Source organism: Cupressus sempervirens, chromosome 2 (assembly GCF_028749045.1).
Source record: "Cupressus sempervirens isolate cs-2001-9-10 chromosome 2, ASM2874904v1, whole genome shotgun sequence".
NCBI classification, from domain to species: domain Eukaryota; kingdom Viridiplantae; phylum Streptophyta; class Pinopsida; order Cupressales; family Cupressaceae; genus Cupressus; species Cupressus sempervirens.
In genome coordinates, this window is record NC_143119.1 from 335564636 (window position 1) to 335589479 (window position 24844).

A 24844-nucleotide genomic window follows, 5' to 3' on the forward strand; every position below is an offset into this window, starting at 1 on the left:
CAACAAAGGATTGATTGTATGTTAGGATTTCAGATCAGCAACCTCCCTCTGACTTACCTTGGTATTCCCATCTTAGTGAGGAGACTTCCTAAGGAGTCTTGGCAAATAATTTTGGATAAGTTTTGGGTTAAAGTTAATCACTGGACCCATTGTTGGCTATCCTTTGCTAGTCAGGTCTAGTTGATTAAGTCAGGTGTGCAGGCTTTGCCCATTTATAGATGCATACTTCAAGTTGCCCCTGTTGGATTCCTGAAAGACCTTGATTCTATGGTGAGACAATTTTTATGGGTGGGTTTCTTGGGGTCTTCCAAATGGAGCTTGGTTAGTCAAGAAGTGGTTTGTAGCCCAAAACAATATGGTGGGTTAGGTCTGAGGCAATTAGCTATGATTGGGGAGGCCTTGGCTGCTAAACTTTATTGGAGGTGGTGTAATGAGCAGGATAAGAGCTGGTCCAAAATTCTCTCCCAAAAGTATCTCCCTGGGATTTCTCAACTTGAAATCTCTAAGTACCCCCTTGTTGGTAAGGGATCGGTGATATGGGATACCCTTAAGAAAGGGGCCATGCTTATTAATGATGGATTATTCTGGATTTGCAAGAGGGGGTCAGAGGCCCAATTCTGGTTTGATTCTTGGGATGGTTTCCCTCCCATTGTCTCTCAATTTCCCAACTTAGCAGGTCTTTGTCAGAGATTCCTGGAGGCTGGTTGGTCATGGGTGAGCAATTTTAAATCTTCTGTCCCCTGTGGTCAACTGGTGGTGGCTAGTTGGAAGTCCCCAGAGGAGTGGCCAGTTGCAGGCTTGTAGGAGGAATGTGCTATGTTGCAGAACATCCTTTCCAGTAGAAGATGTTGCTCTCTCACAGAGGATGATGTGCTTGCTTGGCCCCCCAATCCAAAAGGGATCTATACTGTTACATCTAGTTATGATAGGTTATTATCTCAGAAGTTGGTTGGGCTTGAAATTTAGTGCTGGAAGAAGGTATGGAACAAGCTTTCCTAGCCAAAATGTAATTATTTTTCTTGGATGTTGGCTTGGAATAAATGCTTGACTTGGGATAACATTCGGAAGAGAGGTTTTCTTGGGCCTTCTATTTTTGTTATGTGTGGGGCTAGTGAGGAGGATTCTTCCAATTTGTTCTTCCATTGCTCCTTTGCCCTATAGCTTTGGCATCTTTGGTGAGATGTTTGGACAATGCCTTGTGTTCATGCTTCTTCATTGATTGATTTTTGGCAGGGGATGGGCCGACCTCCTTCTGTGCACCTTTTTTGCAAGAGGTTTGGTTTGTGGGTCCTATTTCCTTATTGTGGCAGATTTGGGTAGAATGCAACCGAAGGATTTTTCAAGGAGAACAAAGACTGGTGCAACAAACTTGTCAAAGGTTATTAGGTATGGTTCAAGAGATAGTAGGAGCTAGATGTGATGTGGAATTCCCTTTGGGGAAAAGGGACATACAGTTGGTGGAAGGATTGGGGATTATGGGCTCTTCCTTGGCCTTGTCTTGTACTAAGAGAAGGGGTCGGGAGAAAAATAAAATTAATAGGAATGGTAAATGGCAATTTCCTCCCTATGGAATTTTGAAGATCAATACTGATGGTTCCTCCAAAGGCAACCCGGGGCTGGCTGGTATTGGTGGGATAGGTAGGGATTCCCTGGGTTCAATGATCTTTCTCTTTTCAAGATATGAAGGAATATAGACTATCAAGCTGGTGGAAGGGTTGGCTATCTTGGGTGCTCTTGAGAGAGCGTATGCTTTGGGGTGGCAGAGAGTTGTTTGTGAATTTGATTCATAGGTACTGATCAATTTGCTTATTGAGCAGAAAGTAGTTGATGTGAATTGGTAGTTGGCCAATGTGGTACAAAAATTTTTATGGGTTGTTTCTTTGATGAACATGGTGACTTTTGTCCATATCACCAGAGAATGGAATAGGGTAGCTGATTGTCTAGCTAAATCGGCTTCAGAGCGTGCTGAGGGTTGGAGAGTTGAGGAGTGGGAATCAGTTCCCCAGGAGATTTGCATAGATTTAATGAATATACTTGATGAAGATAAGGCTGAAAATGGCCACAATTGATGTTGTTGGTTCTTTTGCTTTTTCCTTTCTTTGGGACTTCGTTCCCTTGTTTATTTTGTAATGTTTTTCTCTGATATTCAATAAAGTTTTTACCCCTTTTTTTAAATAATCAATATATTTAAAACCTAAAATTCCTGTTGAATTTCATATATTTTCACATCCTAATAAACATTCTTAGGAGATAGTCTAGGAACAATTTGTAGTTTTCTCAAATTACCAAACTCACTTGTCTCTCCTCTATCTTATTCATTATCAGGCATAATAGATAATGTCCTCAATTTCTTTTGTTAACCCTACTCAATCTCTTTTTTCTCTTTGGTGTGCCTTTTCCCTTAATTGTCTTGGTTATCTTTTCTATGCCTTTCTTTGGTGCATCTTCAAGGCGTGTTGTCTTGATCCTTTTCTTTTTATCCTTCTTTGAGGTGTAGAGGTAGGAGGTATAATATTTTTATTCAAATCCCTCTTGACCTTAGGATCTACTACCATAATTTTCTATTGTATTGTTTCCTTAGGCTTGACAGCTACTGATTCTTTTCCTTTTGATTCTTCTTCTTCTTCTTAAGATTCTTCTTCTTTCCCTTCACCTTTAGTAATTTATAAGGGTCCTTCACAAAATTTACCCCCAAGATTAGAAATTTTATTCTTCTTCTTTCTATCCATCTTTGGCAAAAAAAATTGCATCATCATTTTTATCTTTGTTGTCTCAAATGTGTCGAATGGCTTGGCATTTGTGTCAATCTCTTCAAATAGCAAGGTTTTCATAGATGTAGATATTTCATCTATATTTACCTCATATTGCATAGGCCTTATCCATGAAACCCTTGGTAGTATAGCTTGTGCATATGTATAGTTAGTGTCCACCATGGAACAAATATCATTAGAATAGTGATCAACAACTAACTAGGGAATTCTCAATCTGTTCCTCATTTTTCATTTAAACTCCTCAAAGTAATCATCCATAACTACCTCAAAATTTTCTCCCAATCATTCAATACAATAATTGATTTTCTTGATCACTGGTCTTGTCTTGTGCCACACTATAGTACCTACTATTGGAAATGAATTTTGCACATAGAAAAGTAAGCACATTAGAAGTGACCCAAACTTACATGATTTATTTTTCTCTTTCCTAATAGCTCCAAGTGGTGTTAGGAGGAATGAAGTAACTAGGGCTAAGGGCACACCTAGCTATCCAAACCACCTTGCAGAGGTTACAAAATGGAAGTAAAAAACAGAGAAAAACACCAAGGAGAGAGAGAACAAAATACTTTTATTGATTTTTCAAGCAATCAACATACATGCACAACTATAAGGCCTTCTATGTTATGACCAGATACAAAATACATTCAAGATCCATGATCTAGCTTCAAATTTTCACATCTAAACACATATGCCTCCCACTTTTGAAACCATCTAAGTTCTTCTCTTAACACAAGCCTAAGAACTCTATCTATACTTTACAAAAAGGCTTACAAAAGATAAGGAGGAATGGAGTAACAAAGTCCAAGGGCACACCTAGCTATCCAAACATCCTTGTAGACTTAACACAATGGAAGGAAACAATAGAAAAAAGCACCAATGAGAGAGAGAGAGAGAGAGAGAGAGAGAGAGAGAGAGAGAGAGAGAGAGAGAGAGAGAGAGAGAGAGATAACATTACTTTTATTGAATTTTCAAGCAATCAATATACATGCCCATCTATAAGGCCTTCTGGGTTGTGACCAGATACAAAATACATTCAAGATCCATGACCCAACTTCAAATTCACACTTCTAGACACATATGCCTCCCACTTTTGAAACCCTCTAAGTTCTTCTCTTAACCTAAGCCTAAGCAATTTATTTATACTTGCCAAAATGGCTTACAAAAGATTCTAGAACATTACATCAAAGAAAGGCCGACCTCAATATAGTCAATACTCATCCCTAAACAAGATCATATCATTAAATTCATAATCTAAATTAAATAAGAAAGTCAAATTCTATTAAGAACTAAAAGATAGAAAACTTAGCCAAAGAAGGAAACAATCATTAGAAAATAAAATGTTCACTCAACACATGAAGGAACACTCATCCAACCTTGGACAACTTGGTAGCAACTGCAACTCGAAAATAACTGGAAAAGTGAACAAAAAGTGCATGATTACAAGGCAACCTTGGATGCTCCTTCATCAAACAACTAGGGTTGAAAGAAATGATTCTCCTTATATTTCAAAGCATATTAATATACATCCTCCACACTTTCCAATTTCACAAAACTTATCACATCTTGAATCCCAAATCTCAGTCAATTTCGATATCTAACAATTTTCTCAACATCATCATCCACATGTCCATATTTGATATCTAATCTATAGAATTCCTCAGTGTACTCCTTCATAGTCATGTCTCCTTGTCTCAAATTTTGCATCTCTCTGAACAAGAAAACTTGGTAATCAACAGGAAGGAACTTGTTATTTACCTTGTTCACCATCTTTGGCCAAGTCTCAATCTTCTCCTTTCCTCTCCTTTGGTTATCAGTTTGAAAATTCTCCCACCATAGTTAGGCATGTCCTTTCAATCTAGTAACTACAATTTTCACCTTCCTATTATCAAGAGTGTTTTCATACTCAAAAAACTTCTCCATGTCAGAGATCCAATCTAACAAAACATTGCTATCCAATTTTCCATCATAATGAGAAACTTCTACAACAAGTTTTGAATTTTCCCTAGATAATACTCTCAAAAATCTTGCCTCATCTTGACCATAGTGAGGCATGTCCTTTCAACCTAGTAACTACAATTTTCACCTTCCTATTATTAGGAGTGTTTTCATACTCAAAGAACATCTCCATGTCAGAGGTCCAATCCAACAAAACATTGGTATCCAATTTTCCATCATAAGAAGCAATGTCTACAACATGCTTTGAATTTTCCCTAGATACTACTCTCAAAAGTTATCTCATCTTGAATCCTAGATCTCACTCCATTTAGATATCTATAAATTTTCTCAACATCATCATCTACATGTCCAGATCTAATGTCCAATTTATAGAATTCCTTAGTATACTCCTTCACAGTGTCTCTTTGTCTTAAATTTTTCATCTTTCTCAACAAGCTAACTTGGTTATTAGCAGGAAGGAACATGTTCTTTACCTTTTTCACCATCTTTGGCCAAGTCCTAATCTTCTCCTTTCCTCTCCTTTGTCTATCAATTTTAAAATGCTCCCACCATATTGAGGCATGTCCTTTCAACCTAGTAATTGTAATTTTCACCTTCCTATTATCAAGAGTGTTTTCATACTCAAAGAACTTCTCCATGTCAGAGACCCAATCCAAAAAAACATTGGTATCCAATTTTCCATCATAAGGAGCAACTTCTACAGTAGGCTTTGAATTTTCCCTAGATAATAATCTCAACAATCTTACCTCATCTTGATCTTCTTTAGGTTTTGGATTAGGGTTTAGTGTTGCTTCTTCATCATCACTCACATCATCAAGATGCACTCCTCACCTCTACATTGTCTCCACAACATTTGATCTTGCTGAAATTTGTCTCAAAGTATCCAATATGATATTGTCAACATTCCCTCTACCTCGAACCATATATACAATCAAGTTCTTGCGTGATTGTAACCCTCTATAAGTTATAGGTCAAATCCCCAAATCTGCAACCCTACAACCGAATTCACTTAGTGTTCTACATAATCCAATCTCTACAATGATGAACCTCAAGCTCTGATACCACCTAGTGCAAAGAGGAATGAAGTAACTAGAGCCAAGGGCACACCTTGCTAGCCAAACCACCTTGAAAACTTAACACAATGGAAGGAAACAATAGAGAACAACACCAAGTAGAGAGAGAAAGAGAGAACAAAATACTTTTATTGATTTTTCAAGCAATCAACATACATGCCCAACTATAAGGCTTTTTGGGTTATGGCTAGATACAAAATACATTCAAGATCCACAATCCAACTTCAAATTCACACTTCCAAACTCATATGCCTCCCACTTTTGAAACCCTCTAAGTTCTTCTCTTAACCTAAGCCTAAGCACTTTATTTATACTTTCCAAAATGGCTTATAGAAGATTCTAGAACATTACATTAAAGAAAGGTTGACCCCAAAATGGTCAACACTCATCCCTAAACAAGATCCTATCACTAAATTCACAATCTAAATTAAATACGAAAGTTAGCTCCTACTAAGAACTAAAAGATAGACAAATCAACCAAAGAAAGAACTGAGAATCAACAAATAACATGTTCACCGGCACATGAAGGAACACTCAGCCAACCCTTGACAACTTGGCAACAATTGGAACTTGACAACAACTAGAAGAATGAATAAAAAGTTTAGGATTACAAAGCAACCTAGGATGCTCCTACATCAAACAAACAGGGTTGAAAGAAATGATTCTCCTTAGCTTTCAAGGCATATTGATATGCCTCCTCCACACTTTCCAATTTCACAAAACTTATCTCATTTTGAGTCCCAAGTCCGAATCCATTTAGATATATAGCCATTTTCTCAACATCATCATCTACATGTCTAGATCTAATGTCCAATTTATAGAATTCCTCAATATACTCATTCACAGTCATGTCTCTTTGTCTCAAATTTTGCATCTTTCTCAACAAGCTAACATGGTAATCAATGGGAAGGAACTTGTTCTTTACCTTGTTCACCATCTTCAGCCAAGTCCCAATCTTCTACTCTCCTCTCCTTTGTCTATCAATTTGCAAATGCTCCCACCACATTGATTCATGTCCTTTTAATCTAGTAACTACAATTTTCACCTTCCTATTATAAGGAGTGTTTTCATACTCAAATAATTTCTCCATGTCAAAGATCCAACCCAACACAACATTGGTATTCAATTTTCCATAATCTAGAGCAATTTCTACAAAAGGATTTGAATTTTCCCTAGATAATACTCTCAAAAATCTTGCCTCATCTTGATCTTCTTCAAGTTATGGATTAGGTTTTGGTGTTGTTGCTTCTTCATCAAGATGTGCTCCTCTTCTCTAGGTTGTCTCTACAACATCTAATCTAGCTGCAATTTGTCTCAATGTATCCAATACAACATTGTCAGTATTTCCTCTACCTTGAACCATCTTTACAATTAGGTTCCTACAAGATCGTAACCCTCTGCAAGTTATAGGTCAAATCCATATATTTGTAAACCTACAACCAAATTCACTTAGGGCTCTACATGATCAAATCTCTAAAAGAATGAACCTCAAGCTCTAATACCACCTAGTGCAAGGAGGAATGAAGTAACTAAGGCCAAGCGCACACACAACTATCCAAGCCACCTTGTAGAGTTAACACAATGAAAGAAAACAACAAAGAACAAAGAAAAAAACCAAGAGGGGAGGGAGAGAGAGAGAGAGAGAGAGAGAGAGAGAGAGAGAGAGAGAGAGAGAGAGAGAGAGAGAGAGAGAGAGAGAGAGAGAGAAATAATTTTATTGATTTTTCAAGCAATCAACTTACATGCCCAGTTGTAGGGCCTTCTAGGTTACGACCAGATATAAAATACATTTAAGATCCATGATCCAACTTCAAATTCACACTTCCAGACACATATGCCTCCCACTTTTGAAACCCTCTAAGTTCTTCTCTTAACCTAAGCCTAAGCACTCTATTTATATTTTTCAAAATAGCTTACAGAAGATTCTAGAACATTACATCAAAGAAAGGTTGACCCCAAAATGGTCAACACTCATCCCTAAACAAGATCCTATCATTAAATTCATGATCCAAATTAAATATGAAAGTTGGCTCCTACTAAGAACTAAAAGATAGACAACATAGCCAAAGAAGGAACCAAGAATCAGCAAATAACATATTCACTCAACACTTGAAGGAACACTTGGCTAACCCTAGACAATTCGGTAGCAACTGGAGCTTGGTAGCAACTGGTAGAATGAACAAAAAGTGAAGGATTACAAGACAACCCACCATGCTCTTGCATAAAACAACCAGGGTTGAAAGAAATGATTCTCCTCAGCTTTCAAGGCATATTGATGTGCTTCCTCCACACTTTCCAATTTCACAAAACTTATCTCATCTTGAATCCCAAATCTCAATCCATTTAGATATCTAGCAATTTTCTCAACATCATCATCCACATGTCCAGATCTGATGTCCATTCTATAGAATTCCTTAGTATACTCCTTCATAGTGATGTCTCTTTATCTCAAATTTTGCATCTCTCTCAACAAGATAACTTGGTAATTAGTAGGAAGGAACTTGTTCTTTACCTCATTCACCATCTTTGGGAAAGTCCTGATCTTCTTTTTTCCTCTCCTTTGTCTATTAGTTTTCAAATGCTCCCACCATAGTGAGGCATGTCCTTTCAACGTAGTAACTACAATTTTTTCCTTCCTATTATTAGAAATATTTTCATACTCAAAGAACTTCTCCATGTTAGATATCCAATCCAACATAACATTGGCATCTAATTTTCTAACATAAGGAGCAACTTCTACAATAGTCTTTGAATTTTCCCTGGATAATACTCTCAACAGTCTTACCTCATCTTCATCTTGTTCAGGTTCTGGATTAGGGTTTGGTTTTTCTACTTCATCATCACTCATATCATCAAGGTGTGCTCCTCTCATCTAGGTTGTCTCCACAGCATCTAATCTAGCTGCAATTTGTCCCAATGTTTCCAATATGACATCTTCAACATTTCCTCTACCTTGAACCATCTTTACAATTAGGCTCCTACAAGATCATAACCCTCTGCAAGTTATAGGTCAAATCTACATATTTGCAACCTTACAAATAAATTCACTTAGGTTTTCTATACAATCCAATCTCCACAAGGATGAACCTCAAGCTTTGATACCACTTGGTGCAAGGAGGAAAGAAGTAACTAGAGCCAAGGGAACACCCTATTATCCAAACCACCTTGTAGACTTACCATAATGGAAGGAAACAATAGAGAACAACAACAAGGAGGGAGGGAGGGAGGGAGGGGGGGGGGGGGGGGGGGCAGAGAGAGAGAGAGAGAGAGAGAGAGAGAGAGAGAGAGAGAGAGAGAGAGAGAGAGAGAGAGAGAGAGAAACAATCTTTTATTAATTTTTCAAGCAATCAATATACATTCCTAGCAGAAAGACCTTCTAGGTTATGGCCAGATACAAAATACATTCAAGATCCATGATCCAACTTCAAATTTGCACTTCCAGACACATATGCCTCCCAGTTTTGAAACCATCTAAGTTTTTCTCTTAACCTAAGCCTAAGCACTCTATTTATACTTGTCAAAATGGCTTACAAAAGATTCTAGAACATTACATCAAAGAAAGGCCAACTCAAAAATGGTCAACATGCATCCCTAAATAAGATCCTATCATTAAATTCATGATCCAAAATAAATACAAAAGTTGACTCCTACTAAGAACTAAAAGATGAATAACTTGGCCAAAGAAGGAACTAAACATCAACAAATAACATGTTCACTTGGCACATGAAGGAACATTTGGCCAATCCTAAACAAATCAGAAGCAACTAGAACTTGGCAGTAACTGGAACTCGGTAGCAACTGGAACTCAACAGCAACTAGAACTTAGCAACAACTAGAATTTTGCAACAAATGGAACTTGGTAGCAACTGCAACTTGACAAAAATTGGGACTCTTATTGACAAAACAACTTATTAAGAATGGATAGGAAAAAAAATCCTTTTTCATATTTATGGTTATTTGGTAGTGATAATTCTGTCTATATACCTAAAAGAAGTGATCTAAATTGGATAAAAAAGCTCCAAGATATATGCTTATAGATTATCATAGAAATTTATAAAATTTGGAGTCTTCTAACTCAAAAAATAGTTTATTCTAAAGGTTTGGTTTAGAGAGTTAAAAATACAACTAGGGTTAAATTTAACACAAAATATGATGGCTAAAAAATATGCACTTTGAGACAATGATTAGAAGAAGGAAAATTCATGTATATAGAATACCAAGTATATGGATTAGAGATGGTGGGTTAAAAGAAGGTTTAAATGGTATTTGAAAGGATAAGTAGAACCCCTTATTACTAACTTGAGGATGGCAATGAGACAAAGAAACCAAGGTTATTGATATAGTCCATCATATTTTTGTTATGTATTTACTCTATAAAGTTTTTATTATGAGCCCCTCTTTAGAGGATATATAGTTTTGGATGCAAACCATGATAGAGAATATGACGGCCTTGGGTAGTTGAAGAACTTAAGATATTGTTAGCCTTCTAGAGAGGATAAAGTCCACTGCTTGCAATTGAGATTATAAGAAAATGGTATAAGTGGATAGTTAGATTGGTATAAGGCTAGATTGGTTGCCAAGATATACTTTAGAGAAAGGGATTCTATTTTGGAAAATTTTATTACATGTAATTCTATGTTAAATTGTATTATATACTTGTTGTTTTCTTTTTGGCTTGTCATTTTGAGATTGAGAAAATAGATGTTAAGTTAGTTTTCCTTGATAGATTGATAGTTTTTATTTATTTGAAGCGATACTGAATAATGACTTTAGATGCCAAAATGATTCTTGTATAACCTAAACTAGTCATCGAAGATGTTCTGAATGTTTGATGTTTATGCTTTAATTTGGTTTCATTGGTAAAGGATGTAGGATCATCTTGGGTTGCCTTGTTATCCTAATCCAAGGTCCAAATATGTCAATTGAACAAACAAATACTTAAATAATTTCATATCTTATCATTGCATTTCTTGTCCTCTACTACAAGCTATTTTTAACATTAACTGGTTGTCCACTGTTCTATAAAATGACAAACTTGTAGAATGTAAACTTAAATCAATAGAGCATCACAATAAATTCACACAAGTTTGAAACTAAGATTTTTACAAGGAAACCCATTTGGAAAAAAAAATACTAGCAACATGTCACCAATTTTCACTCTTCTAAAGTGAGCCCTATTAGGGGCCAACCAAGTTAAAGAATACAATACACACTGTTAAATGTGACCTTGTTAAAGGATTTAATCACCCTAGTAGGAGTGGCTTTTTTAGAGGACTTTAGAAAATTCCATTAAAATTTCATCTGGTTAAAGGATTTACATAAACTATTAGGTCCTTATGACTATTAGGTCAACCTTGATTAAAGGATTTCAAATACTATTCACAATGGTTAGAAAGTAACAATATGTTTGATTTGTTTACTAGAACTCACTTTGCATGCTCATATCTCTATTTAGATCCCAATATTGATTCACTATCTTGCTTCCATTGTCATCTCAATATCATATTCACTTGGTAACCCTTCAAGAAATATCTCTTCACTTCTTCTCATCTAAATTAAGCCTTCTACTCAAAATTTCCAATCAACATTAGTAACAACTCCAACTTATGGAACACTTTCACATGCACACAACTGCTCTGCACTATATTCTCTCTTCCATGCATGTATGACCCTAGAAAGTTTGTCTATGTACCTCCTTAAATAGGCATTTCTGATCTTTTTCTACTTAATCAACATCATAGATCTTAGGGTTCAAGATTGGATCCATCATATACATTTTATCTAATCGCCATTATGTTTATCTCTTCTTTTCTAGAAACTTCTCCTTGAATTCATCACTTAGATCATTTACCTAATCCTCTGTTACAATTAAATGGTCCAATTCATCGATCCTTATCTTCAACATGTTTTCCATATCCCAATAACTGAACTTAGTCAGCTAGAAATTATGATTCCTTATAAAAAATTAACATATTGTTCCTTGGCCAACACTAAGTTTCAACACTCGGTCATCACTAAGTTTCTTGGTTGTTGTAAACCTTCTTACTCAACATCAACATTTTTACTCAATTGATAGTGATGCCTAGTCAACACTAAATTTTCTTGGCACTTACTATGGCTCGGTTGACACTAGCATCACTCAACATGTACATCAAAATTCCTTAGTCTTTTACTCTATTACTCGGCCAAGCCTATATAAGTGATTTATCTTTGTTTACACTTTTAAGACTTAAACGTTACTATCTTCTTCTATATCAATGTGATTTAAACAATCACTTTGTCCTATCAAAGTCTAACTAATAAAATGCCCATTTGTAGCTTCTACCTCATAAGTTAACCTTTCCTCTAAATTCTTTTTTTATGAATAAATTCTCAAAACCTCTTCATCAATCAAATAGATATGACATTTAGATCAGATAGAAAGTTGTCTCATTAATAGATTTGACATCAATGACATCACAACAATTGTTGCAATTGTAGTTTCTAACAATCTCCCTCTTTGGCATTGATGACAACACCTCAAAACAAAATTGTAGAAATACTTTAGGTTACCATACAATCCAAGATTTGTATAGACTTCAAGTAACTCTCTCAATATATCAATTTTTTATATTAATATCCTTAGTTTCATTCTAAAATCCCTCTAAGTAATCACTCCCTCTTATAACTTAGCATTTATGTTTTCTATATAAATAATCTCCTCCTTTGAATATAATCTCTCCTTCTTTCATATTTGTAATATTGCAATCTCTCCCTCTAATGTTTTAATCTCCCCCTCTAGTATTTTATGCAATCTCTCCCTATTTAACAAAAATATCAAAGACACTTTCTCTTTGCTTCACACATCTTGATTATGTAGATAATTGCATGTTAAGTCTAAATTGTTGATCTGTCATCTTCATATGATAGATCTATTGTTATGTTCTTCCTCTTCACTGCTACCTTAGGTAATGATGCAGGAGCATCTAGTGGTGTAATGGCAATCCTGTATCACCCAAAAAAAATTATGCTTATAGATAGTTTCTGTTTAATGTGTTTTTATTTTTGGATACCCATTTGGGTCAAATAAATGTTCCAACTCTCACAGTTCCACTATTAGTTTTATGGGTTAGAGTTTTTAAGCACCTTGGGATATGTGTAAATGTAGAAAAGGGTTTATTTTGTAATTGAGCCAAAATTATGATGAGTTAGAGGGTATAATTTGGAGGAACAATTATACTTGTAATTTAAAGTGTTGTAGAAAAAGAATTAGGTCAAAAGGCCTTATGGTTAGAAAGTTATTGTAGTTTTAATTTTCTTGGAGACCTCCTAATAACACTTCAAAGTTAGGTTTAAGGCACTAAATGGCCTCATATGGGCCCAAAAAATAGGAGATGAGAAATTTTTTTCCATGGGGCTATAGAGCACTTTAAGAGCTTTCTAGAAATGTAAATAGTTTATTAATCAAAGTCTCGATTCACAAGTTATGCCTCCCAAAAATTAGGCTACCATTTTTGGATTCTTCTAATTTTACACCGACTTCTAACGAGATTTCCAGAACCTTCTATTTTGGTGGTGGATGCCAACTAGCATATTCTAGAATTTATTCCTAACCCTAAACCAATTGGGGTCTATTTAAGAACATTTCTGGCATTGTAAAGGTAGTTCTTAGTGGAGTTTGGGAGAAGGCATTGCGAGGAGAATTTCTCTCCAAATTATGTCTATTGTAAGCCCATAGGGCATGTCTTTGGGTCTATTTTCCTTGTACTAAATGTAGTAGCATATTTTCACTAATAATAATATTTCCCCTTTTCCTATTGTGTTCATTCTGGTCTTGGGTTGTGTTTCCATTAGGAAACTCCTAAAGTAGAATTATCTGCATCAATATGTAAGATAGCCTAATCAACACATTTGATGCAATGTTTCACTGTAGCTTATGTAGCTTTGTCTAGGGAATCACCACCAATTTACCTATAAGATATACATGAACATCCTTAGGTAAAGCTTAAGTGAATATGTCAGAAGTTTTCTCTTTTGTGTTCACATATTCCAATTTTACTTCTTTTTCTTGAACCAGCTCTCTCAAGCAATGATACTTGATAGAAATGTATGTTTTCTTTGTGTGAATAATAGGTTTCTTTGATATATTAATATAACTTGTGTTATTACAATAGATAACCAATGGATTAGTAATTTCTTCCTTCATAAATTTCAACAATTGTTTTATCCAAATGATATTTGAACAATTTATTGTTGTTGCCACATACTCAGCTTTAGCTATTGATTGGGAAATGCAGTTTTGCTTCTTGCTTGTCCATGAAAATAGTCTCTTTTATGGAAAGAGTGCATGACCACTTGTTCTCTTCATGTCATCAACATTTCATGCCCAATCAGAATCATTCTTTACCTTCAATTCAAACTAATCATTCTTCTTGTAATGCAATACAATCTTCTATTCCTTTTAGATATCTTAGTATTCTCTTTACTACTATCATATGATTGTCCTTAGGACTTGCTGAAAATATAGCAACTATACCAACATCTAATGCAATATTTGGTCTTCAATGAAGAACATATTGTAGTTTACCAATTATTGATCTATATTATATTTGATTTACATCAACAAAATTATCATTCTTAGATAGTTTGTGTCCAGCAACCATAGGTGTACTCACTGATTTAGTTTCTTCCATCCCAAAAAAATTCATTATCCCCTTGATATATTTGGACTCATTCATGAAGGTACCTTGCTTCATTTGATATACTTGTAAACCAACAAAGAATTTAATCTCACCAAACATTGAAACTTCAAATTTCTTCTTCATTTCATTAGTAAAATTTTTGCATAATGCTTCCTTTCCTCCAAATATGATCTAGGGGCTTGTTTCAAATGCTATAAAGCTTTGTGTACTTTCATACCATGTTCTTCTTGTTAAGATCCACAAATCCTTCGGGGTATTCTATGTATACTTCCTCTTCTAGTATACCATTTAGAAATGAAAATTTGACATCCATTTGATATATTGTGAGTCCTTTATAAGTAGAATATGCAAGCAATGCTCTTAATCATTCTAATATTTCTACAGGGAAAATGTTTCCCCATAGTTAATACCTTCCTCTTTTGCACATCCTTTGCATAATAATCTAGCTTTATTCCTTGTCAATTCATCTTTCTCATTCATATTGTTCCTAAATATGCACTTTGTTCCAATAATATTTTTGTCTTTAAGTTTGGGTACTAGAGACCATATTTTTTTCTTTTCAATCTATTCAATTTCTTCATTCATAGCTTGTATCCAATCTTCATTCTCCAAAGCATCTTTCACAACTTTGGGCTCAAGCTTACAAAGTAAGCATGTATCACTTCTAAGTCTTTTCCTTGTCATAATACTAGACTCTTTATCTCCAATAATTTATTCACATGCATGATGTCTTCTCACATATTTTTCTAACACATGCTCTTTTCTTTCTTTTTCTTCAACAGGTTCATCTTGAAAAATAATTTCAAGCTCATCATCTCTTTCTTTTTTAGGTTCTACACACTTTGCATTGTCTACTTGGATTCCTCTATCTATGAGTCAGCATCATTTAACTATTTCTCAGCACCCACGTTTTGTGGCTCGATAGCCAATGATTGCATCTCAACATTCCTAGTCTGGCGAGGATCTGCAGCAATGACTTCTTGTTTAGGTGGATTGTCTGGAGCACTATCATTCACATATATGAATGAGTTGTAATCTTTAGGTTTTGTCTAACATTCAACTTCATTTCTCTTTTTGTATTCATCAATTTTCACATTTTCACTTTCCAAAACCTTGTTAGTGTTAGAATTTAAACACTCATAAGATTTTCTTTTGGTGAAATATCCTAGGAATATACCTTCATCACTTTTAGCATCAATTTTCTCATTCCTATTATCTTTAATTATGTAATATTTTTTTCCATAAACTTTGAAATATTTGACATTAGGTGCATAACTGTACTATAATTCAAAAGGTGTGCCATGTGTACCTTTCTTGACTTTCCCTCTGTTTAGAGTATAAATAGTTGTACTTAAAACTTCTCTCTAGTATTTTTGTGACACATTCTTCTCCATCATCATTTTTCTAGCACAATCTATAATTGATCCATTTCTTCTTTCAACTATTCCATTCTGAGGAGGGGTCTTAGATGTAGACATTTGTCTTTTGATTCCTATGTCATTATAAAATATGTTGAGCTTATGAAATTAATTCACCTCCTCGGTCAGATCTCAAACACTTTAGAATGTTAGAGTAAATAATAATTATTTACACTTAAGTTTACTTAGGATAAATACATTATTTTATTAATTCTTAATTTAGACACCTAGGAGTTTGCTTACTCATATGAGTTGTCATGTTGACAACACTAGAGTAAGCAACTTTAATTTAGCACATGGTGTCTACAACATAAATTTATGTGACACACTTTTGTAGGCTTATCCTCTCATCATCGCACTAACTCCTGTGCTTAATGGAGGATAACCCATTCCTAGTGGACATGTGCTTAGTTGTGAGGCTTATCATATTGCTAACTCCTAGACATTCTAGATGCATCTTAGAGGCCTTTATATGTAGGCACCTCTAGTGTACAATTGCATCAATCAAATCAATTACAATCAATTGAATATCATATTGTTATTTTGATCATACTCAATTAGTCTTTTGTGCTAGTTATTATGCTTCTTGATCTTGGGTGAATTTTTCCCTAAGGCAAATTCTTACATGGTATCAAAGCTATACCAAATTCTTACATGGTATCATAGCCATAGAGGCGTCATTTCATAGCCATTGGAGATCGATCTTGCTTTACCTCTCTAAGGACACCTCGATTCAGATCCGAAGTATCTACAACTACTGAGATTGTTTAGAGCCAAAGAGGACCTCACCATTGCATTTAGAGCATCGATTTGGTAAAAATTAATTGTAAATTCGCCTATATTGGGCCATAGTCAAATTTGAGGCAAAAAAATTTTGCAAACCGGAACCTAAAGGCCCAATTTGTGAATTTGTTATGATCATTTTGGATCTCTGAATTTAATTTTTAGATCTACATATTTTATTATTTCAGTCTCTAGAATTTCTCTACATTATTTTTTGGATCTAAATATTTTTCGAAAAAAAAATTGGCCATCAGGCTAGTAGGAGAAATTTTTTGTGGGTGAAGATTGGAGCTTGCTGGTGCTAATCAAATATTGGCATCATATTTAGAAGGTCAGAAAACCCCCAAATTGACTTTTGTTTCATCAAAATTAGACATTTGAGGTGAAATCTAGAGTCAATTTATTGTTGGAGGTACAACGACAGTGATTTAGAAAAAAAATAACAGAGGTGATTTTCAAACAATGATATCTCCCTCATATGGACTCTTTTTTTCAAGAATTTTTTTTTTTGTTTTAGGGTAGAATTTCATGATCTACACATTGGTGCAGGATGTTTGAGACCTCTATTCTTGAATTTTTCTACAAGTAGAAAATCCCATTTTTTGCAACCTCAAATGCTTAATAGAGGCTCATCTGGACACATAATCAGGTTCTATTTTTTTTTAAAGTGCAATTTTTTGTCTACTTTTTAGATTTGCAATTAGATTATAGGCTTGTGTGGAGAGAAATACCACTTTCAGAAATAGGTCCTTCTTTTTTGGCTTTGTATTACTTTGATCAAACTTCAAAATTGTTGTATTTCTGAGCTACATTGTAAAGTTTCAAATTTGAACTATAAGAGGAGGTTGTAAATAGAAAATCAGAAGTCCACTAAGTCCATTTTGACAAAGTGGCCCATTGTAATTGCACTACCTATAAAGTGCCAACTCATAAATTAGGGGGGGTTATTGATTATTTTTGCATTTGGGGAGGTGCATACATACATGAATCTCATGGAGTTTTGTTTCACATGTCAGTTTCGATTTAGACCCCTATTGACAAAAAGGAACTATCACAAATGGAGTGTTTTAATCATTGATCATCTAAGAAGAGAGCATAAGGAAGTATTTCCTTATTTATGTTCCAATGAATTGACCTTTTCCACTAAAGAACAACCACCTATTAATAGACTTTTGGATATCATTATATTTAGTATTAGTTCTGATTGTTGGCATGTCATTAAAAAACTCATTCACTCTTATGATATTTGGATGGCTCTTTGAAAAGAATATGGAGATCCCACAGTTCCTCCATTTCTAGAGGACATTCTATCATTAGTCACTTCAGTAATGGTTCGTCCAACTCCAGATGAGAACCCACCTCTTGATGCTCTTGTTGATTTTACTGATCCAATTCCAGTGACAGATGCTCTTGATTTAGTGCAGTAGGACATACCATGTCTTCTACTTTAACTTCATGGGATGACTTCCTTCCAAACATTGTAGGGCTATTCATGGAGTCTCACATTAAAGATGTGGGAGACATCATAGATGACATCAATCTTCTCTTTGTTGAGGAGACTTCTTCACTCATTACAAGGGCATACTCTAACCCTCAACCACTTTATCATTCTGACATCATTATGGATTCTTTACAGCAGATGGAGAAGGATTCTTTCCCTTATGAGGACTCATATCAGTCTTTGGAGATTGTCTTTCAGTTTTCTTGGACATCCTATTTTCTAAGGATTCTTTCTACCAGTTGGGGAGCATTCTCTACTACACCTATGGCACCATTTATTCTTACAGGTAGGACCATCATTCAACTTTCATGGTGTAGCTTCTTCAGTCATCAAGGAGCTTCTTTCATGAGCGTTCCTACATTAGTGAAGGGAGGCAACATTGCTTCTCTTCCTACATCCTCCTATAAGGATGCTTCATTGTCTTTGGAGGATGATTCAACTTCATACATAAACCTGTTCCTTTGCTTGCCACCATCTTTTGGGCATCCACCAGATTAGTTCATGGAATCTTCATTCATAAAGGACTTCTTGACATTTGAGTAGACTTTAGAGGTAGAATCTAGTTCATACTACATCTGGACCCCTCTTCCATCTTCTTATCCATAGTGGGAAGCATACTTGCACCTATACTTGGTGTATCTTCTTCCTCATAGGAGAAACATTATTTTTCAACATTGGATTTTCTTTTGTCTTCAGACACTCATCATCTGGAGATCCTTCACTAGGGGGGGGGGGGGATTTCATCGAGGGATTCTCTATTGTATATGCATGATATATGTCATAATGGGGGGGGGGGGGGGGGGAGGTGGAGGTTGGGGGTCTTGATTGCTCCATCCATTCATGCATCTTTCTTTATTATACATCTCTCTTTTTTGGGGGAGGGTTTTTCCCATGAGGTTTTCCCTCTTTCTCCATTTGTAGAGAGATTTCATTGCATTTTAGCATTGCATTTTAGCATTGCATTTGTACTTGGGTACCTAACAAGACCTAGTACTCAGGACCCATTATGCTTTTCATTATAGCTTTTGTGAGCTTAAGTGCATTCCCCTAAGTTGCACTTAAGGGGGGGTATTAGTGTAAATAAGTATTATTTACACTTTAATTTACTTATGATAAATGCATTATTTTATTATTTCCTAGGTTAGACACCAAGGAGTTTGTGTACTCATATGAGTTGTCATGTTGACAACACTAGAGTAAGCAACTCTAATTTAGCACATGGTGTCTATAACACTGGAGTTTGCATAATCAACTAAGTTATCATGTTGACAACACATTTGTTTTCACTCTTCATTAAACACATGGTGTCTACAACATAAATTTACATGACACGCAAGTGTAGGCTTACCCTCTCATCATCGCACTAACTCCTGTGCTTAATGGAGGATAACCCATTCCTAGTAGACATGTGCTTAGTTGTGAGGCTTATCATATTGCTGACTCCTAAATATTCTAGATGCATCTTAGAGGCCTTTATATACAGGCACCTCTAGTGTAAAATTGCATCAATTAAATCAATTACAATCAATTGAATATCATATTGTTATTATAATCATACTCTATTAGTCTTTTGTGCTAGTTATTGTGTTTCTTGGTCTTGGGTGAATTTTTCCCTAAGGAAAATTCTTACATGGTATTGGAGCTATACCAAATTCTTACATAGACTCTTCCTCATCTCTTTTTCAACTTTGGCCAAATACCACTTAAACAAATAAAAAGCGTCATATTTTTCTTTAAGAAACATCACAATCATCATTCTAGAGTAATCATCAACAAATATAATAAAATATTTGTCTCCACAATAGCTTTGAACTCCAATAGGTCCAATAGTTTGAACCAATTCTAAAATGTCATCAGATGAATACATTTTTCTCTTGAAACTAAACTTTTTCATTTTTCCCAATTGCCATTGTTTACACATAGCATTGTCAAATTTCTTTAGCTTAGGAAAATTTCTTACTCTTTTCATTTTACTAATGCTAACTAAATTATCAAAGTTTACATGACATAACCTTTTGTGCCATAACCAAATATCTTCATATTGTGCAAAAATAAATGTCTCATTAGATAAGTCTAGATAGAACAAGTTACCTCTTGTTTGATCATCGCTCCCAATCCATTTACCATCAACATCAAATATAGTGGCCTTTCTGTGATGGAATTCAACTCTATAGCCTAATTTTTTTAACTATAAAACACTCAATAGATTATAGTTAAGTCCTTCAACCTAGTAAACATTTTCACATTTAATTTTATCAGTTAGTTGAAATGTCACTTTACCTTTGAATGGACATGGAACATCATTACCAAATTTAACACAACCACCCTTGTATGGTTCAACATCCTCAAATTACTTCTTTCACTAGTCATGCGATGAGAGAAACCACTATCAACTATCCATATATCATTTTTGTTTAGATAAGAGATTAAAGAAGGTTTCTCATCTTCATCATAATATTCTTTCATAGCAACATAAATTTCCTCTTCATCATTACTTTCAAATTTAGTATCAATTTTTTCTTTAGCAATATAACAATATTTCTTACCTTTGTCCTTGTAGTCATTGTTCTTCTTGAAGTCTTGGTCATATCTTCTTCCTTTGTACTTTCTCTCTCTTATTTTATCATTGGCCTCTCTATTAGGACACCTTGCAGCAATATGACCAACTTTTTTGCATGAAAAATATATTATGGGAAGTTTAACTTTGTATTGTCCTCTACCTCTTCCAAATCAGCTAGCTACCAATTCATCAATTTCATCATCAGAAGTATCACTATCATTTTTCACATGTTTTCCCTTTCCTTTCTTGCTAAGAACTAGTTTTGATTTAAAAGTAGATCCAATAGTAGTAGGAGTGTAATTATCAAGATTTAAAATCTCAAAAGCAATAAACCTACCAATTACACCTTCCAGAGTTAGGTTATTACTTGTTGTATATCTTATTACTTGTATTGCATGAATCTTAATTGCATAAATAGGAAGTAGAGTTCTCAATACCATGCTAATTATTGTTTCATCTTCAATCTTTCCATTAACTCCTCTAATACCATTGACAACTTCTTTGATTCTTTTGTAGTATTGCACTATGTTCTCACCTTCTATCATTTTCATTTCATTAAAATTACTCTCATACTTTCTGATTTGGCTCTCAAGACATTATCATCTTCTCCATAGATAGTCTTCAATTTATCACACATTTCCTTTGAATTCTTGCATTCCTTTAGGTCATCAAACTCTACATAGCTTAGGGTTGAAGAAATCTCCAACATTGATTGATTATGTTCTTTCTTTTATTTCAATTTTTGAGTGGTCAAAAGGACTGTTGTTATGTCCACATATGCATTGTCCAAAAACTCCAATGCAACATCACTAATACTAGCTATGTGTAATCTCATCAACTTCTGTCATGCATGAAAGTTTTCTTTGTTCAAATTTGGTACCTCTCTTTTATATGCCACAATATTTAGCTTTGAGTACCTTCAAACTTCTTTCTACAAGAACCAATGCTCTGATAGCTATTGTTAGAATATTAATAACTAAGGGGGGGGGGGGGGGGGGAGGGGGTGATTCAATCATAAAGGTCCAAATGTACCCATTGAATGAAAAAATACTTAAACAATTTTAAATCTTATCATTCCATTACACAACCTCTACTATAAACTATTTGAAACATTAACTGGTTGTCCATTGTTTTATAAAATAATAGACTTGCAAAATGTCAACTTAAATCAATAGAGCATCCCAATAACATTCACACAAATTTAACACTACAATTGTTACAAGGAAACCCAATTTGAGAAAAACCACCAGCAACATGTCACCAATTTTTGTTCTTCTGAAGTGAGCCTTATTAGGAGCTAAACTAGTTAAAGGTTACAATACACACTATTAAATGTGAACTTGCTAAAGGATTTAATCACCCTATTAGGAGTGGCCTTGTTAGAGGACTTCAAAACATTCCATTAGAATGTCACCCAGTTAAAGGATTTACATAGACTGTTAGGTCCTTATTACTATTAGGTCAACCTTGATTAAGGATTTCAATTACTATTTACAATGGTTAGAAGGTAACGGTAGATTTGATATGTTTAGTACAACTTACTTTGCATGTTAAGATTTGTGTTCAACTCCCAATATTGATTCATTGTTTGGCTTCCATTGTCATCTCAATATTAGATTCACTTGGAAACACTTCAAGAAATCTCTCTTCACTTATTCTAAACTCAATTAAACCTTCTACTAAGATTCACCAATCAACAACATCAGTAAAAACTCCAACTTTCTAGAACTCCCTCCCACATGCACAGCTACTCTACACTATATTATCTCTTCCACACATGTATGTCCCTTGAAAGTTTTCCACTGTACCTCCTTAAATAGGCACTTGTGATCTTTTGTCACTTAATCAACATCATAGATCTTAGGGTTTATGATCCAATCCATTAGAATTATATGATCCAACTCATCGATCCTTAGTGTCATTTTGTTTATCTCTTCTTTTCTAGAAACTTCTAATGGATCTAATCATCATTTTATTTATCTCTTCTTTTCTAGAAACTTCTCCTTTAGTTCATCACTTAGATCATTTACCTGATCCTCTCGTAGAATTATATGATCCAACTCATTGATCCTTATCTTCAATACATTTTCCATATCCCAAGAAATAAACTTACTCAGCTAGAAATTATTATTCTTCACAAAAAATTAAAATATTGTTCCTTGGCTAACACTAAGTTTTGACACTTAGTCATCACTAAGTTGCTCAGTATTTGTAAAACTTCTTGATCAGCATCAACATTGCCACTTGGTTGATACTAGTGCTTAGTCAACACTAAATTTTCTTGACACTTATTGTGGCTTGGTTGACAATAGTGTCACTCAACATGTACATCAAAATTCATTAGTCTTTTACTCTATTACTGGGTCAAGCCTACATAAGTTATTTATCTTTATTTACACTTTCAAGACTTAAACATTATTGTCTTCTCCTTTATCAACATGACTTAAAAAAATCACTTTGTCCTGTCAAAGTCTAACTAATCAAATGTCCATTTATAGTTTCCTCTTCATAACTCAACCTTTCATCTAGATGCTTTTGTTATGAATAAATTCTCAGGTCCTCTTCATCAATCAAATAGATATGACATTTAGATCAGATAGAAAATTTTCTCACCAATAGATTTGACATCAATGATAGCACCATAATTGTTCTAATTGTAGTTTCCAATAGTTTGGTGATATCATGTTCTTAACTCATTGAGTTGTCAATCTAGTTCTTATTTGAGAGCTGACTTTTGTATTTAATTATTGGTCACAATTTAATATATGGTATCAATCATTGGGATGTTTTTTTGACTATTATATGGTCGACCTTCTTTGATGATATGATCTAGAAACTTTTGTAAGTCATTTTGGGAAAGTTTAAATAGAGGATCTTAGTCTAGGTTTGGAGAAGAGAGGCAAGGAGAGGGAATTAAAGTAAGAGATCATAGCTCTTGCATACTAGAGGATATTTTTCTATGTAATTGAATCTTGTTTTGGCCATAACCCGAAATACCTCAAAATTGGGCATGTATGATGAACTCAATGAATAAATGAAATATATCTTGTTCCATCCTTCTTGGTGTTGTCTTTTGGTTGTTTTTCTTCTGAGTTGTGTATCTTAGTGAGGTTGTGTGGTAGACGGGTGAGCCTTTGTCCCTAGTTATCATACCCCTTGTGTCAGGTGGTATCAGAGAAAGATTTCATCCCTATTGAGATTGGATGATATGGAACTCTAAGTTGATTTGGTTATAGGGTGGCAGATATAATATTTGGCCTATAACTAGCAAAGGGTTATGATCTTATAGGAACCTATTGAAATATGGTTTGCAGTAGAGGAAATGTTGATAATTCCATTATGAATAATTGGGAAAAATTGTAGCAAGACTATATATTGTTCAGGTAGCCCAAAGGAGAGAAGTACATCTTGATGATGTTATTGATGATGAAGGAGCACTAGGAGCACCAAACCCTAACCTTGAACCTAAGGTGGAATCTAGTGAGGAAAGATTGTTAAGGGTTTTATCTAGGGAACATTCTAAGCCTACTATTGAAATTACTAGTTATGATGGAAGGTTGGACACCAACACTCTATTAGACCATATCTCTAAGATGGAGAAGCTCTTTTAACTTGAAGGAACCTTTGATAACAAGAAAGTGAAGATAAAGTCACCAAGTTAAAGGGTCATGCTTCACTTTGGTAAGACCATTTGAAATTTGATATATAGAGGAAAGGGAAAGAGAAGATCAATACATGGGTGAAGATGGTGACCAATGTAATGCCCCCCATGTGACCCAAAAGAAGTTAACCTAAATTTTTACTAATTTTGACAAACATTTTTTCAAAGATAAATATACAACAAAAGTTATAGAATAGCGGAAGCAATTAACATACACTCGCAGATCAACAATACATAAAAAAGTGACAACTCTTTATGTTCGGTCCCATGATGATTAATCACATTTAATTTTAATTAACACTAAACCCAAACATATAATAAATCCACATTAAATAATAATATACAAGTATGAATCCATTTAAATAATATACAATCATCTTGAATGCCACTTGGCAATAATCATAATGCACCTTCATCCACTGTATAGGTTATAGGTTATG

At 34.6% G+C, this 24844-nt stretch overlaps 1 protein-coding gene across 1 annotated transcript; it reads left to right on the forward strand.

Moving 5' to 3' along the window:
* Positions 1-384: 384 nt before the first annotated feature.
* Positions 385-2069, forward strand: LOC149572480 (uncharacterized). The gene is made up of 2 exons (XM_089815845.1): positions 385-800; positions 1916-2069. Exons 1-2 carry the CDS (start codon positions 385-387, stop codon positions 2067-2069), a joined length of 570 nt encoding a protein of 189 aa, XP_089671971.1.
* The last annotated feature ends 22775 nt before the right edge of the window (positions 2070-24844 follow it).

What these genes read in the sequence shown, in the direction of transcription:
- LOC149572480 (XM_089815845.1), top strand. Translation starts at nt 385, where the DNA reads ATGATTGGGGAGGCCTTGGCTGCTAAACTTTATTGGAGGTGGTGTAAT. An exon ending in GAGTGGCCAGTTGCAGGCTT is followed by an intron (nt 801 to 1,915) that starts GTAGGAGGAATG and finishes CCATATCACCAG; the next exon opens with AGAATGGAATAGGGTAGCTG.